Raw genomic sequence first — 16,143 nt, forward strand, 5'->3', positions numbered from 1 at the left:
ACCCAAAAGTGAAAATTCTGTCATTAATTACTCCCCCTCATGCCGTTCCACACCCATAAGACCTTCGTTCATCTTCAGAACACAAATTAAGATATTTTTGATAAAATCCGATGGCTCAGTGAGGCCTGCATTGACAGCAAGATAATAAACACTTTCAGATGTCCAGAAAGCTTACTAAAGACATATTTAAAACAGTTCATGTGACTACAGTGGTTCAACCTTAATGTTATGTATACTTTTTGTGCGCCAAAAAAACAAAATAACGACTTTATTCAACAATATCTAGTGATGGGCGATTTCAAAACACTGCTTCATTAAGATTTGCAAATCTTTTGTTTCGAATCAGTGGTTCAGAATGCCAAAATCGCATGATTTCAGTAAACGAGCCTTTGTTATGTGATGTGTTTTGAAATTTCAATGGTTCACCACTGGGGGGCGTGACTTTGGCAGTTTGATACACGCTCCGAACCACTGATTCACTGAACAAGCAGTGTTTTAAAATCGCACATCACTAGATATTGTTGAATAAAGTTGCCATTTTGTTTTTTTGCCGCACAAAAAGTATTCTCGTCGCTTCATAACATGAAGGTTAATCCACTGTAGTCACATGAACTGTTTTAAATATGTTTTTAGTAGCTTTCTGGAGATCTGAAAGTGTTAATTATCTTGCTGTCAATGCAGGCCTCACTGAGCCATCAGATTTCATCAAAAATATCTTAATTTGTGTTCTGAAGATGAAGGAAGTGTCATTTTTGGGTGAACTAACCCTTTAAAGAGAAAGGCAAACATTTAAATTCTGTCATCATTTAATCACCATCAAAACTTGCATACATTTCTTTATTCTGTGGAACACAAAAAAATATTTTTTTTTCTCTCTCCATACTGTATGACATGAAAGTCAACAGAGTCCAGTATTATTTTAGACCCCTCTGACAAAAGATTTTTCAAAATCCTCTTACAGGAGGCTGAGTGAATGATGACAGAAATTATTTTGCATTTTTGGCTAACCTATCTCTTTAAGCTAGCTTGCTCAAGCATTTCATTACAGAAACCAAAAACAGATGCATGCTTCCTACTGTAAGTGTTGAGGCTGGATAACTGGTCAGCATGAAGCTTGCCTGTTTTAAAGCAACCGATAATAAAAGTAATGGCAAGCAGGATGTAAACAAGACTAAAGAGATTCGCCCATGTCATGTAAACATCCTTATGCCTTGCTGGCAATAATCATCCCAGCTAACAAAATCTATGTTCTTAGAACATTTGTTAATGTTCCCGTTAAGTTATAAAAACGTTATTTCTGAATGTTCTATGAATGCTTTTTAAAAACGTTTTTTCTTGGTTATACAAATGTTAAGGGAACATTCCATATTATCATTTAACAAACATTAAAATATATATTTCTATTGAAGTTACTGGAAGAACGTTTGTTCAGAACTTTGAGAATGAACATTAAAAGAATTAGTGCACCCAAAAATGAAAATAATGTCATTTATTACTCACCCTCATATCGTTCTACACCCATTACCTTCGTTCACACAAGATATTTTTGATGAAATCCGATGGCTCAGTGAGACCTCCATTGACAGCAAGATTATTAACACTTTCAGATGCCCAGAAAGCTACTAAAGACATATTTAAAAATGGTTAATTTGACTACAGTGGCTCAATCTCAATGTTATGAAGTGACGAGAATACTTTTTGTGCACCAAAAAACTAAATAACGACTTTATTCAACAATATCTAGAGATGGGCGATTTCAAAACACTGCTTCGATGCTTTATCAATCTTTTGTTTCGAATCAGTGGTTCAGAGTGCCAAAGTCACGTGATTTCAGTAAACGAGGCTTTGTTTATGCCATCCAAACCACTGATTCGAAACAAAAGATTCATAAAGCTTTCAAAGCAGTGTTTTGAAATCATCCATCACTAGATATTGTTGAATAAAGTCGTTATTTTGTTTTTTTGGCACACAAAAAGTATTCTCGTCGCTTCATAACATTAAAGTTGAACCACTGTAGTCACATGACCTGTTTTAAATACGTCTTTAGTAGCTTTCTGGGCATTGCAAGTGTTAATTATCTTGCTGTCAATGCAGGCCTCACTGAGCATCGGATTTTATCAAAAATATCTTAATTTGTGTTCTGAAGATGAACGAAGGTCTTACGGGTGTAAAACGACATGAGGATGAGTAATTAATGACAGAATTTTCATTTTGCATGAACTAACCCTTTAACCTAAGTTCTAAGACACTCCCTGTTAGCCGAGATATCACTGCTGTGCATGTAAACAATGATAAACTGAGTTTTTATAGCATTCATGCCACCTGGCTGTTGGTATGATTCATTGATGTGCCACTTAATCATTTTACTGAAGTATTTAATCTTTAATTGATAGACAGCACTATTCACTATCATGCGCTGTAGTGAGAATACAGCATTTGGGTAAAAAGAGTAAATCATTTAGAAAAATAATATAATATATTCCCATTTCTATTTGTACAATACAGACACTTTTCTCTGATGGAACCAAATAATTAAAAGATGAAACGGCAGATGAATCATAATAATGATAAGCAAAGACATGCATGCATAACATTTTTGTTGTTCTTCCTGCTTTATGATATTATGTGTTTGCACTACAGCTTTGTGTGCATTACAATTTAATAAAAAGATATCTTGACCATCACTGACCAAACCTTAAATAGTTTCAAAATCAAACATATTACTGTCCATTACTGACATTATCAGTGTTCACTTATCATCTCTCATTTCTTCATTTTTTTAATGAATTTGATTCCCAGCACTGCTTTTCTTCAAGTCATGTGTGTAGTGAGGTGACGCAGAAACTCGCCGCGGGTGCTCGTGTGTCCTGGAAACACGGCGTGACAGAACTCGCACACCTGCGACTGCAGCGTCACTCCTGACATGAACAGCCCTCCGGCTTGACTGACCAACTCACTGTCCAGAAACGAGGATGACCAGGGTCTCTGTGGGACAGACAAACACTCTTTTCACACATATCAGATGTCTGCTTATATTGTACACTCTTAGGGCGCTTTTCAAATGGAATGCTGCATCCTAGTCCAGTCCTTCAGAGGCTTGTAGCATTAAACGCTAGAATGAGATGGTCTACTAAGTGACCATAGCTGTCTCACATGTTCTTTTGTTTCTAATCAGTGGTTCGGAGCGTGTATCAAACTGCCAAAGTCACACTTATGACCTAACGAAGCCTCGTTTACTGAAATCATGTGACTTTGGCGCTCTGAACCACTGATTCGAAACAAAAGATTCGTAAAGCTTCATGAAGCAGTGTTTTGAAATCACGCATCACTAGATATTGTTGAATAAAGTCGTTATTTTGTTTTTTTGGCTTCATAACATTAAGGTTGAACCACTGTAGTCACATGACCTGTTTTAAATATGTCTTTAGTAGCTTTCTGGACATTGAAAGTGTTAATTATCTTGCTGTCAATGCAGGCCTGACTGAGTCATCATATTTTATCAAAAATATCTTAATTTGTGTTCTAAAGATGAACGAAGGCATTACGGGTGTGGAACGACATGAGGGTGAGTAATTAATGACAGAATTTTCATTTTTGGGTGAACTAACCCTTTAAATGATCGCATATTGCCTAGTTCTGGCATGGCGCTGTGAGCTGTAGCTCAATAAATCAAACAAATAAAAAGAATTAAAAGAAAATTCATGAAGCTAAATCCCTAATATGATCCCATGATGGATACCACTAAAACGTTCTATATATGAAACGCCTAACAGAACCCTTTCTATGTAGAACTTTTTCTCACAAGAGTGTAGTAAGATGTTTAGCAGGAGGTGCGGTCTGAAGGACTAGAAACAATAAATTAAAAGTTATTCAAGTTTAGGAGCTTAAAACAAAGAAAACCGAAGTAAACCAAAACTAACTAAACACAAGTATGATACAAACCCGCAGCCGTTGTGAAGTCTGGTTAGCATGATAATGTTGCTCAACTTTCCTCAGGTCATCCCAGGCGCTGTTTTCTGGCGTCTTTACAGGATTGTGGAAAACCGCATTATCGTGGCTACCTTGTTTCAGATCTAGCATGTCCAGGTTAAGATGCAGTTTGTCTAGTCCTCTATCAATGTGACTGAGATCATGAGCAGCTGAAAAACAAACAGCAGAATGAAAACCTAGCGCTCAAAAGATTTAGAAATGCAGACAAAAGTGAGAATGAGAATCATTACTGACTGAATATCAACAAAATTTGGTTTGGAAACCATTTTCACTCAGAAATTTGCAATGCTAGAAAATTTCACAATTAATAATTACAAAGAAATGGCTTGTGACACTGAATTAAACATAAGTTAAAGTAGATTCAATTTCTTCCAAAAAATCTTGCTTAAAACTATTTACAATAGTGTAGACTTTAAAACTTTCAACTTAGAAAAACTTTCATAAAGAGAATCCTATACATTGAGAGTTCAGTATGTGTGTTTCAGCGAGATTCAGTCTTTGAGATTCATGGCATTCTGCAGGATGGAGTAGGTGTCCCATCTTTTCCTCTGTGAAATGGCACGGGTTTTCAAAAATCCTAGCTGGAGCGGTGGCCAACCCTGAAAGTGAACATTAATGTCATTTAACATTTATCATAGTGTCTACAACCATTTAACACATTATGATATTAATAATGCATTAAGTACTGAAAAGTTGTAGTTGATTTGAGTCAATTGACCTTGTTGTCGTTGCACTGTGTCAGAGAGATGTTTCAGCATTGCTGCTTGTTTTAAGCAGAGTGACTGGAGACGGACAAACTCCTGGTACAGCGCTGCATATGCCTCCTCCATCTTAACGAAAATTAAAAATAAAACTTATCAGAAAGTCTTCGAGCTTGCAGTCTTGTAGTCGTTAGCTTCTGTGCAGTAAGAAATGGAGAAAGAGAGAGAGATTTCCACCATTATTTAAATAAAAGACTACAAACGTACATTTCATTGACTAAAATGAAGCAAGTTCATTTAAAGGGTTAGTTCACCCAAAAATGAAAATTTCTGTCATTAATTACTCACCCTCATGTCGTTCCACACTCGTAAGACCTTCATTCATCTTTGGAACACAAATTAAGATATTTTTGATAAAATCCGATGGCTCAATGAGGCCTGCATTGACAGCAAGATAATTAACACTTTCAGATGCCCAGAAAGCTACTAAAGACATATTTAAAACAGTTCATGTGACTACAGTGGTTCAACTTTAATGTTATAATGTAACAAAGCTTTACAAATCTTTTGTTTCGAATCAGTGGTTCAGAGCGGCAAAATCACATGATTTCAGTAAACGTAAATGAGGCTTTGTTACGTCATATGCGTTTCGAAATTTCAATGGTTAGCGTGACTTTGGCGCTCCGAACCACTGATTGGAAACCAAAGATTCGTAAAGCTTCGAAGCTTCATGAAGCAGTGTTTTGAAATCACCCATCACTAGATATTGTTGAATAAAGTCCAAGAAGTTTTATTTTGTTTTTTTGCTACATTTATTTAATTAAAAATACAGTAAAAAACAGTAATATTGTGCTCAAATATCATTAAATTTAAAAATACAAAAAGAATATTTATCCTCGGGCCTCATCGGGCCTTCTTGATAAAGCACGTCACGTGTCATGCGCAGCGTCTCGTCCACTCGCGCTCGCAGTCTCGCACGCGTGACGCATCACACCTGCTGTGCGTGTTGTACTATTCAGTAGCTTAAAGCCTCGTTTAAAGCCTCGTTTACACTGCACGCGTGCGGCGCGTCACGGCTGCGACGCGGCTACCGGAGCTGATACGCGGCCACTCTAGTCATGCTCGTGTTTACACCAGCCGCGCTGCGGTGCGTTTGAGAAGCGTCCCAGAAGCGGCTCACCGCGCCGCTTCGCTAAAGACAGGCGCCTCGCCTATTTTTGACGGACGCCGCGTCCAAGACGCGCAGCTGAAATACAAAATAAAGTCAAAATAATCACCCTGAGTAAACTCCCGCTCATATTTCACATTAATACGATGCCAGAAACTGACGACAAGAGATTCGAACTTGAAATTTCTTGTTTTTTGTTGTGTGTTAACTTCATCTGTATGGCTACAGCAAAATAAAGTATGGCATAGCAATAAACACAATCAAACCGGACAAAATATAACCATTTAGCCATTAAAAACATGAAAAAATTAACGAAAACAATGTTTGCCAGGCAAATCTAGTGGTCTCGCGAATCCAGCCGCTTCGCTTCTGAAATGCTTCTGGTGTGAGTTGACACCCCTCAGAAGACGGTACAAAACCTTGTCGGAGCCGAAACGAGGCTTAAGTACAACATGGAGCTTGAAGAACCAAAGAAAAAAATTAAAACAGGAGAATTAACTTTGAGCAAGTCTGGAGGAAAATCGGAGGTATGGAAACATTTTAAACTAGTTTTAATAAACAAACAACGCAGTTTACATGCTTCTTCCTTGTCGTATTATTCATTAAGATAATAATTAATAAATGCACGCACAATTATAAACTTGATAAATGTTACAGATATGTTTTACTATGCACAAACAAATGCTTTTCAACTTACATATGCAAAATTCAGAATTAAATGAATGTGCTGCAATTTGTACAAAAAGAGAGTCTAGCTATAGCCTACGTGTTTTAGCCATTAAATAAGCACATTTAGTTTCAAGTTTGTTAAGTTTTGTTTTGAAGAAAGATTTTCATTAAAGTGAATTTCGTTTAGTATTAATTGTATCTTAATTTTAATACATTTTTCACCATCCAATTACCTGGATTTAATACATAAAAAGCAATATAGCAGACAATATAATATTGACATGGAGGCGCCGGCGCGCCACGGACACACTTACACCATTTGAAACTCGTAACACACGCTGTCACCGAATTTACAAATGCACATCTTGCTTGTTGCTCACACACATATTATGTTAAAATAACAATAGGTTGAAGTAACATTATTAATAATAATTAATCTTTAAGAATATTTGATTGAATGCTGAATGTTGAGCTTGTTCAATTTAATAAAATTAAAACTTTATTATAATTAAAATAATTTAATATTTAATATTGAGTGGCCAATTTTTGCTCATTTATTAATAGTATTTATATAATTTATATAACTGCGCAGCTTCCCCTGTAGCTTATGATCTAGCACAGCAGCACCTGCGTTAAAAAAAAAAAAAAAAAATCTGGCGCCGCCCCTGGTTATAACGGCCCACGTATTAAAAATGGTCGGGTTTAAATCGGGCTCGGGCTCATAATTACAGTGGACGTGTCGGGCCGGGCCGGGCTCGGACACAACGTGCTCGGGCTCGGGTAGGGTCGGGCTTGATTTGTTGGGCCCGATCTAAGCTCTACTGTGTACTATTTAAATATATTTGACAAAGTAATTTATTCCTGTGATGCAAAGCTGAATTTTCAGCATCGTTACTCCAGTCTTCAGTGTCACATGATCCTTCACAAATCATTCTAATATGCTGATCTGCTGCTCAAGAAACATTTATGATTATTTTCAATGTTGAAAACAGTTGTGTACTTTTGTTTTCAGGATTCCTTGATGAATAGAAAGTTCAAAAGAACAGCATTTATCTGAAATACAAAGCTTCTGTAGCATTATACACTACCGTTCAAAAGTTTGGGGTCAGTAAGAATTTTTATTTTTATTTTTTTGAAAAGAAATTAAAGAAATGAATATTTTTCTTTTGGCAGTTAAGACATTTATAATGTTACAAAAGATTAGATTTCAGATAAACACTGTTCTTTTGAACTTTCTATTCATCAAATAATCCTGAAAAAAAATATTGTACACAAATATTTTGTACAATTGTACACATTAAATGTTTCTTGTGCAGCAAATCAGCATATTAGAATGATTTCTGAAGGATCATGTGACACTGAAGACTGGAGTAATGATGCTGAAAATTCAGCTTTGCATCACAGGAATAAATTACTTTGTGAAATATATTCAAATAGAAAACAGTTATTTTAAATTGTAATAATATTTCACAATATTACTGTTTTTTACTGTATTTTTAATTAAATAAATGTAGCCTTGGTGAGCAGACGAAACTTCTTTTAAAAACATTAAAAATCTTAGTGGTTCCAAACTTTTGAACTGTACTGTATCTGAGTGAAACAGCTTCTTGACAATAACAAATGTAGGGCGGGGTTTAATTTTGTCTATGGGTAATTGATTGAATGGTTGGGAGTTTGTGGTTTGCGATTGGTGGATGTCATGTGAGTGACAGGTTGCCCCGCCCTTGCGCCAGCCATTTTGATTAAAGATTTCAAGGCACATGAATAAAAAATAAAAAAAAATCATGTACTAATAAATACAGAATTATTCCATAAAAATGTTCAATTTTGATCTCATTATGACTTTAAACAATCTATGTAGACACCTATTGTCGCTTCAGAAACACTTCACCTGTGCAATTTAAATTTGGTACCATCTTTTTTTATTATTATTTATTGTTTTTATTGTTGTTGTTAGTGAATATGATATGACTCAAAAATGCATTGGTTCCCGCCATAGAAAAGAAGACTACTTAGACAAACAGGGAAGTAAACAGAACAGATAGGTTGCCACAAAAATTATATAGAGGTAGACAAGTGTTGTTACATGTCATAACTGGGTGCTGTCACAAAATAATAGGCTAACATCTGAATATTTGACTTGACATTAAAAAATTGCAACCTGTCAGGGAGAGAAAAGCTTCGAAATCAAACGGTATTTTCTGACTGAGGTGACACTTTTCTTGTCGGACATTTCAGTGAACCGATAGTTAGCTAGGTAACAAACATGGGTAAACCTCAAACCATCAAAATCATCCGCGCAGTATGTTCCTCCGCAAGTATAGGCTACTTAAACCACAGGTGCCACCCGAAAGCACAGACTATACCTTTCTTTGTTTATTCAAGAATAAATCTGTAGCAAACAATAGCAAGTTTCTACACTGCATTGCTGTGGCCACAGAATGAAAGCGTGAAGAGGAAAAACAGATTTGCATAATAGTATACAGGCTTACTAATATCCAGACATTCGTAATCAACTCGATACAATGGAAGATATTTTTACGTTTGTCACTCCGATGAAGAGTCCGTATATGCTGTCCAGCGTAAAACTTTACAAATTGAAGCAAACAGTAAGTAGGCTATCAGGAAATCAAAAACAGGAACTCGAACAGGAACCTCCTCCCGGGTCAGTTAAAGTGACCCAGCACACCTAGAAACAGCGCATGATCTGTTTTCACATCTGTACTCAAGTGTAAACTGTCCACACTGGAGGCATTATGGGAGAATTAGTCGCATTGTGTTGTAGTGTCCACTGCAAGTGGGCGATACTTGAAGTATAGTGCATACTATATGTGTATTTTTAATTTTTTTTAAAAAAATACAATACATAATGGAAAGGGAATTTAGCAATAAACTCCCCAGTTGACAGGGAACGTTCTCAGAACTTTGACGAACGTTCTGGTTCTGAACAAAGTAATGAACAAACGTTCTTCCAGTAACTTTAAAGGGTTAATTCACCCAAAATTGAAAATTCTGTCATTTATTACTCACCCTCATGTCGTTCCACACCTGTAAGACCTTCGTTCATCTTCAGAACAAAAATTAAGATATTTTTGTTGAAATCCGATGGCTCAGTGAGGCCTCCATAGCCAGCAATGATATTTCCTCTCTCAAGATCCATTAATGTACTAAAAACATATTTAAATCAGTTCATGTGAGTTTATTGGTTCAATATTAATATTATAAAGCGACGAGAATATTTTTGGTGCGGCAAAAAAACAAAATAGCGACTTATATAGTGATGGCCGATTTCAAAACACTGCTTGATTAAGCTTCAGAGCGTTATGAATCAGAATCTTTTGTGTCGAATCATGATTCGGATCGTGTGTCAAACCGCCAAAGTGCTGAAATCACATGACTTTGGCGCTCCGAACTGCTGATTTGACACGCTGATTCATAATGCTCCGAAGCTTCCTATTTAAATCAGGAATAAATTACATTGTATTCTAACAGTTAATTTAAATTTTTGACCACCAGTGTGCATTTGAAAAAAACAAAAAGATTGTTTTACTTTAATGTAAGGTTAGGTAAGGCTTTGAATGAAGATTAAAGGGTTAGTTCACCCAAAAATGAAAATTCTCTCATTTATTACTCACCCTCATGTCGTTCCACACCCATAAGACCTTTGTTCATCTTCAGAACACAAATTAAGATATTTTTGTTGAAATCCGATGGCTCAGTGAGGCCTGCATAGCCAGCAATGACATTTCCTCTCTCAAGATCCATTAATGTACTAAAAACATATTTAAATCAGTTCACGTGAGTACAGTGGTTCAATATTAATATCATAAAGACAAAACAAAATAACGACTTATATAGTGATGGCCGATTTCAAAACGTTATGAATCAGCGTATTGAATCAGCAGCTGTTCAGAGCGCCAAAGTCACGTGATTTCAGCAGTTTGACGGTTTGACATGCGATCTGAATCATGATTCGACACATAAGATTCATAACGCTCTGAAGCTTCACGAAGCAGTGTTTTGAAATCGGCCATCACCAAATAAGTTGTTAATTTGTAAAAAATAAAATATTCTTGTCGCTTTATAACATTAATATTGAACCACTGTACTCACATGAACTGATTTAAATATGTTTTTAGCTTTTTGCTAGCTATGCAGGCCTCACAGAGCCATCATATTTCAACAAAAATATCTTAATTTGTGTTCTGAAGAGGGTGAGTAATTAACATTATTTTCATTTTTGGGTGAACTAACTCTTTAAGAAAGATTGTTTAGAGCAAAAACAAGTTTCATAGCCTTTTGAAAGTGTGTATTTCGCTCCAGTTCAGTTGATGGCGGTAATGCACCAAACAGCCACTGTCGACAGCCAATACCATTCAAGAAGAAAAACGAAATTGTGGCAGATCTCAGGTCAGCCGCTAAGCCACAATTATCCGTGTGTGCACGTCATCAGTTTCATGTCCGCGTGTGTGCGGTGTGTTTAAAGCAAAAGGTTTGTATGTTTTCGCAACGCTTCGAATTCTGCATGTGATGCAGTGCGATTAATGTAAACGCATGATGTCGGATTTTATTCGCTTGTGTTTTGTGAAAGGTAATTCTTGTGTACCTGGCATTCGGAGATCACCATCAAAGGTTGTAGTAGAATATAATTGTATGGAATGACCTACATGCATGACATTTTTATTCATTTTTTTTCGTAGGTGGGGATGGAAAACAATTTTCACGTGGTTATTTTCTGTGCATTGATCTCTTTGCACCTATTGTTGGTCCAAGGAGCCAGACAGGGTCAAGACATCAAATGTGGAGGTATTTCAAGCTTTGCATGAGCACATGAACATATTCTTATACATAGACAGCCATTGTGGGTTGATTGATTGTAGTAAAACTTGTGCTGTTACATACCTTCATAATTGCATCTGAAATGCATATTTTTCCCCCCAGCATGCAGGGCATTAGTTGATGAAATGGAATGGGCCATATCCCAAATAGATCCCAAGAAAATGATCCAGACTGGATCATTTAGGATTAATCCTGATGGCAGTCAGTCAGTAAGAGAGGTGACATATTTTTGTTTCATAATGACCCTGGCTCTCAGTTGACTTTTTTTCCTTTCTTTTTTTTTTTTTTTTTACACCAACTTAGAGGCTTTTAACTTATATTATTATAACGTAATATATATAACGTTGTTTTAATGTTCTCAGGTTCCCTTTTCTCGCTCTGAGGGTCACCTGCTTGAACTGATGGAAGAGGTTTGTGAGAAGATGAATGATTACGGCGAACATGTTGACCCTGCCACCAATCGAAAGACATACGTGAGACACACGTCCCGTGACGGCACCGCCATGGACCTTTCTGATGTGGCCTTTGACTCCAGAGTCAGCTCCAGCTTAAAGTTTGCTGTAAGATCCATTCTTTCATTTCTTTACGCCTTTATTTTTAGGTAAAGACACAACAACACTTAAACTCTACAGTTGGAAACACAAATATATTGAGTGCAAATTGGATGCAATTTGCTGTTGATTTGATGCATTTCCTTATCAGTTTAGAAACGTCTCTCTTGTGTTTTTTCACAGTGTGAAACGATTGTTGAGCAGCATGAGGATGAACTTATTGAATTCTTTTCTCATGAGACAGACAACGTTAAAGACAAGCTCTGCAGTAAGAGGACAGGTAATATTGTAAATATAATAATTAAATGAAATTTTGATAAGTTATGTGACCATGTTATAAAACATATTTCCCCACAAATGCATCTTTTTGTAAAATGCTCAAATGCAAAAACATTCTGACAACATATCTTTTCAAGCATATTTAAAGGGTTAGTTCACCCAAAAACTAAAGCTCTGTCATCAATTACTCACCCTCATGTCGTTCCAAACAAGTAAGAATCTGGAACACCAATGAAGTTATTTTTAATGAAATCTGAGAGGTTTCTGTCCCTTCACTGAAAGTGTGTTAACTTAAAGCTATAATGCTTCAAAATGTTGATAAAGAGATCGTAAAATAAATCCACATGAACTGAACCGTTTAATCCAAGTCTTCTGAAGAGACATGATCACTTTATATGATGAACAGATTTAGGGTACGTTTACACTATAACGATGTACTAAAATGAAAAATTTTCACATACAGGCGACAACACTGTCAAAACGATCCCCGTATGCATGGATCCGCGGGAACGACTAAAAACGCTGTATTCTGCTGCCAGGCCAGTAGTTGGCGATGTTACTTTGTAAAGAAACACTACGCACCCATAGACTGAACGTGTAATACACATAAACATGAAGATGCCATTTCACAAATTGTCTTTGTAGTTTACACAGAGATGATAACAGTATTGATTTCAAACACTTGCACTCTGAAACCCATTTTCAAAAGTTTTCAGGCCCTCAAAATGCTGCTGTTGTGTAAATGAACAGCTAAAACGCATAAAATAATTTCAGTCGCGTAAACACTCCTTTTAAAGGATTAATTCACTTCAGACTTAAAATTCCCTATTAATTTACTCACCCCCATGTCATCCAAGATGTTCATGACTTTCTTTCTTCAGTCGGAAAGAAATTAAGGTTTTTGAGGAAAACATTCCAGGGTTTTTCTCCATATAGTGGACTTCACTGGGGTTCAACGGGTTGAAGGTCCAAATGTCAGTTTCAGTGCAGCTTCAAAGAGCTCTACATGATCCCAGACGATAAGAGTCTTATCTAGAGAAACCATCAGTCATTTTCTAAAAAAAAGTAAAAATTACATTCTTTTTAACCACAAATGCTCGTCTTGCACTGCTCTGCGATGCGCCATGCAATACGTAATCATGTTGGAAAGATCATTTTACGTGGCCGGAAGTACCGATCCATCCAAGTGAACGTGCAAAGACTAAGTCAAACGCCCTTTACAAAAAGAGGTAAAACAACAATGTCAGAGGATTTTGAAGTTGGAGAAAAAAAATGAGATGTAAGTTAGTTTTTCGTGGTACTTCTGTCTACATCGCGCGTGATCTTTCCAACGTGATTATGTAATGCATGGCGCATCGCAGAGCAGTGCAAGACGAGCATTTGTGGTTAAAACATGTAATTTTATTTTTTTTAGAAAATGACCGATCGCTTCACTAGATAAGACCCTTATTCCTCGTCCGGGATCATTGTAGAGCTCCTTGAAGCAGTGTTAATTTCGTTGACGAATAATTTTCGTCAACAACATTTTTTCACGGACGAAAAGGAGACGATGACTAAACAAAAATGTGTTTTGAATGACTAAAACTACGACTAAAATCTACTCTAATTTTCGTCAACGAATAAAAACGAGACGGAAAATGAAAGAGAAGTACGATTTGGGAAGATATCCAGTCAGGACTGCTGTGTGGAAGATTGGAAGTGTAATGTGCTGATCTAACCACGGGAAAAAGCGGCGCTGTTGCGCGCTCTACAGGCTCGCGCAGCAGCACTTCAGACCGCTTCACAATTAAAAGCTAATGTTGATGAATTATGGCAATGTTTATTACACGATATTTATATGGTATAATGTTTTAGGCGGTTGTAAGAATGCATATTCTATCAACCTCATGAGCAGCCTGCTACAGTGCATACTGCAGACATTTCAGAATAAGAGTCACGTGTATTTCGTGATGGTTTATAATTATTTTTTTCCTGGTCATTATTGTTATTTTGTTTACACAAACTGTATTTAATTTAATTTCTATTTAATTCATAGTAAACTACTGTATCTTCTGTCACAGGAAGGAAAGACTAAAAACATTATTTGACACATTATTCAATATATTTTACAAGTATAAGGGTTATTATAGTTAACCTAAAACCAAAAAAATCTTCATTACTTGACATAAATGTTAACTGAAATAAAAAATAAATATATAAAAATGTAAACTTATTTTATTTCATCTAGTTTCTAAGCTTTAGCTTAACCTGAGGTATTAAAATAACAAACCGAAATAAAAACTTATAGACATTTAAAAGCAAAAACTAAAAGACATAAACACACAAAAAATACTAAAACTTTTAACTAAAATTACAATGAAAGCAGAAAAACTAAAAATCAAATCTAATAAAATTTTTAAACGAAAACTATAATAGTACCTCAATGAAAAGTGTATCAATCCCTGAAAAGTACTGAATTTTGCTCTTTCGTGTGTTTTTGCATTTGAACGGTCAAAAACCGTCTGCTTTTGGGGAGCAAAGTACAGTTGCGTGAACATAAACAGTTTGGGGAATATCAGATATATCAGTGTATAGGATCTGTGTAGTGTTAGAGAAATGCTTAATGCATTACAATTTAACTAAATTATATTTTAGTCGACTAAATCTACTGTAGATTTAGTAGACTAAAATCTTATGATATTTAGTCGACTAAAACTAGACTAAAACTAAAACAATTTCCGATGACTAAAATATGACTAAAACTAAATGCCATTTTAGTCAAAAGACTATGACTAAAACTAAATCAAAATTTGCTGTGAAAATTAACACTGCTTTGAAGCTGACAGAATTTCATTGTTATCCCTTTAACAAAATGTATACAATATTGTGTAATATATTCACAAGGACATCTTGATCATCCCGTATACATCTTGCATATTACACTTATGTGATAGTTTTTTGTTACTCCTCCCACAGATCTTTGTGACCATGCCCTGAAGATACCGCATGACGAGTTATGAACCGAGCAGCTTTACCAATGTGTTCACCTGTTAAACTTCAGTAACCAGACTGATTCTCTTACTTGTTGAGGACGCTGAACATGCAGAGATCTACATTTGTATAATGTACTTGACCCTATGGGTTAACTGTTGACCTGTTCAACTGTATTAATGGCGTTACCATCAAAACTGTCCATTGTCATTAATTAAAGCTGACTTTCTACAGCTACAATGAGATCTCTTTATGAGTCTCTAATGGCATACTTTTATATTTAACACTATTTGGGAGCACTTAAGATTTTAGTTTAGAAGATCATTTGCAGTATATTGATTAGAAGCACAGTGGTGTGGCGTTTCTTTCTCCAGGTCACAAACATGATTAGATTACTAGTCTTTAAGTCTTAAACTATTAGGCTGCCACCACTTTGTATGGAGATTCATATGCAGTTTACCAACTTTTGTGTTTTCATTTGATTTTCAAATATAATTTAATTTGGCTGTTGCGTCGGTATTTACTGTATCAACATTCGTTGCATTGTTTGAATTCAGCATCCATTCTGTTATATTGTTGTTTTAATAATAAACACAATCTTTTTTTTACTCACAATTTATTGTTACAGTATGGAGTCATGGTGTATTAATATTTTGTCTTAATTGTCAAAAGGGATCAAATCTACATATTTTTCTAAAGTTTTGGGAGTTTTAAATCATTATGTATAGTAAAATCTTGAATTTTCCAGCATCAAGATGTACAACGCAGAACGATAAAGACACATAACAACTGTACTTGCTACTAAATGTGGTCCTACCTCAGGAGAGTGAAAAAAAAATATTTTCAATACCTTTTTAAAGCCATTTATTGGTGAGTGTCAAAATACTACTATTAATTAATCAAATTGAGAATTTTGACAGTGATTGAAAGAAGGGGGGTGGGGTGGTTATTCTTGATAATAAAGCGCCTTTGGTTA

The 16,143-nt window shown here is 35.7% G+C and overlaps 2 protein-coding genes across 8 annotated transcripts; one reads left to right on the forward strand and one right to left on the reverse strand.

Moving 5' to 3' along the window:
• Positions 1-2,358: 2,358 nt before the first annotated feature.
• zgc:113184 (uncharacterized protein LOC553745 homolog) lies at positions 2,359-9,229 on the reverse strand. Of its 5 annotated transcripts, none has more exons than XM_048173209.1 (5): positions 9,071-9,229; positions 4,709-4,888; positions 4,449-4,589; positions 3,943-4,139; positions 2,359-2,985 (listed from the first exon to the last, which is right to left on the reverse strand). In XM_048173209.1, exons 2-5 carry the CDS (start codon positions 4,818-4,820, stop codon positions 2,812-2,814), a joined length of 624 nt encoding a protein of 207 aa, XP_048029166.1. In that variant the 5' UTR covers positions 4,821-4,888; positions 9,071-9,229; the 3' UTR covers positions 2,359-2,811. The 5 variants fall into 5 exon arrangements, with proteins under 5 accessions (XP_048029166.1, XP_048029169.1, XP_048029168.1 ...); XM_048173212.1 differs by having other exon boundaries at positions 4,709-4,820; positions 9,071-9,222; XM_048173211.1 differs by having other exon boundaries at positions 4,709-4,885; positions 9,071-9,202.
• Positions 9,230-10,860: 1,631 nt separating this feature from the next.
• cnpy2 (canopy FGF signaling regulator 2) lies at positions 10,861-15,782 on the forward strand. Of its 3 annotated transcripts, none has more exons than XM_048173364.1 (6): positions 10,861-11,020; positions 11,229-11,334; positions 11,470-11,585; positions 11,730-11,927; positions 12,102-12,198; positions 15,153-15,782. In XM_048173364.1, exons 2-6 carry the CDS (start codon positions 11,235-11,237, stop codon positions 15,194-15,196), a joined length of 555 nt encoding a protein of 184 aa, XP_048029321.1. In that variant the 5' UTR covers positions 10,861-11,020; positions 11,229-11,234; the 3' UTR covers positions 15,197-15,782. The 3 variants fall into 3 exon arrangements, with proteins under 3 accessions (XP_048029321.1, XP_048029320.1, XP_048029322.1); XM_048173363.1 differs by lacking the exon at positions 10,861-11,020 and adding an exon at positions 11,046-11,160; XM_048173365.1 differs by lacking the exon at positions 10,861-11,020 and adding an exon at positions 11,097-11,119.
• Positions 15,783-16,143: the final 361 nt, after the last annotated feature.

The sequence above is a fragment of the Megalobrama amblycephala genome, linkage group LG21, assembly GCF_018812025.1.
Source record: "Megalobrama amblycephala isolate DHTTF-2021 linkage group LG21, ASM1881202v1, whole genome shotgun sequence".
Taxonomy (NCBI): Eukaryota; Metazoa; Chordata; class Actinopteri; order Cypriniformes; family Xenocyprididae; genus Megalobrama; species Megalobrama amblycephala.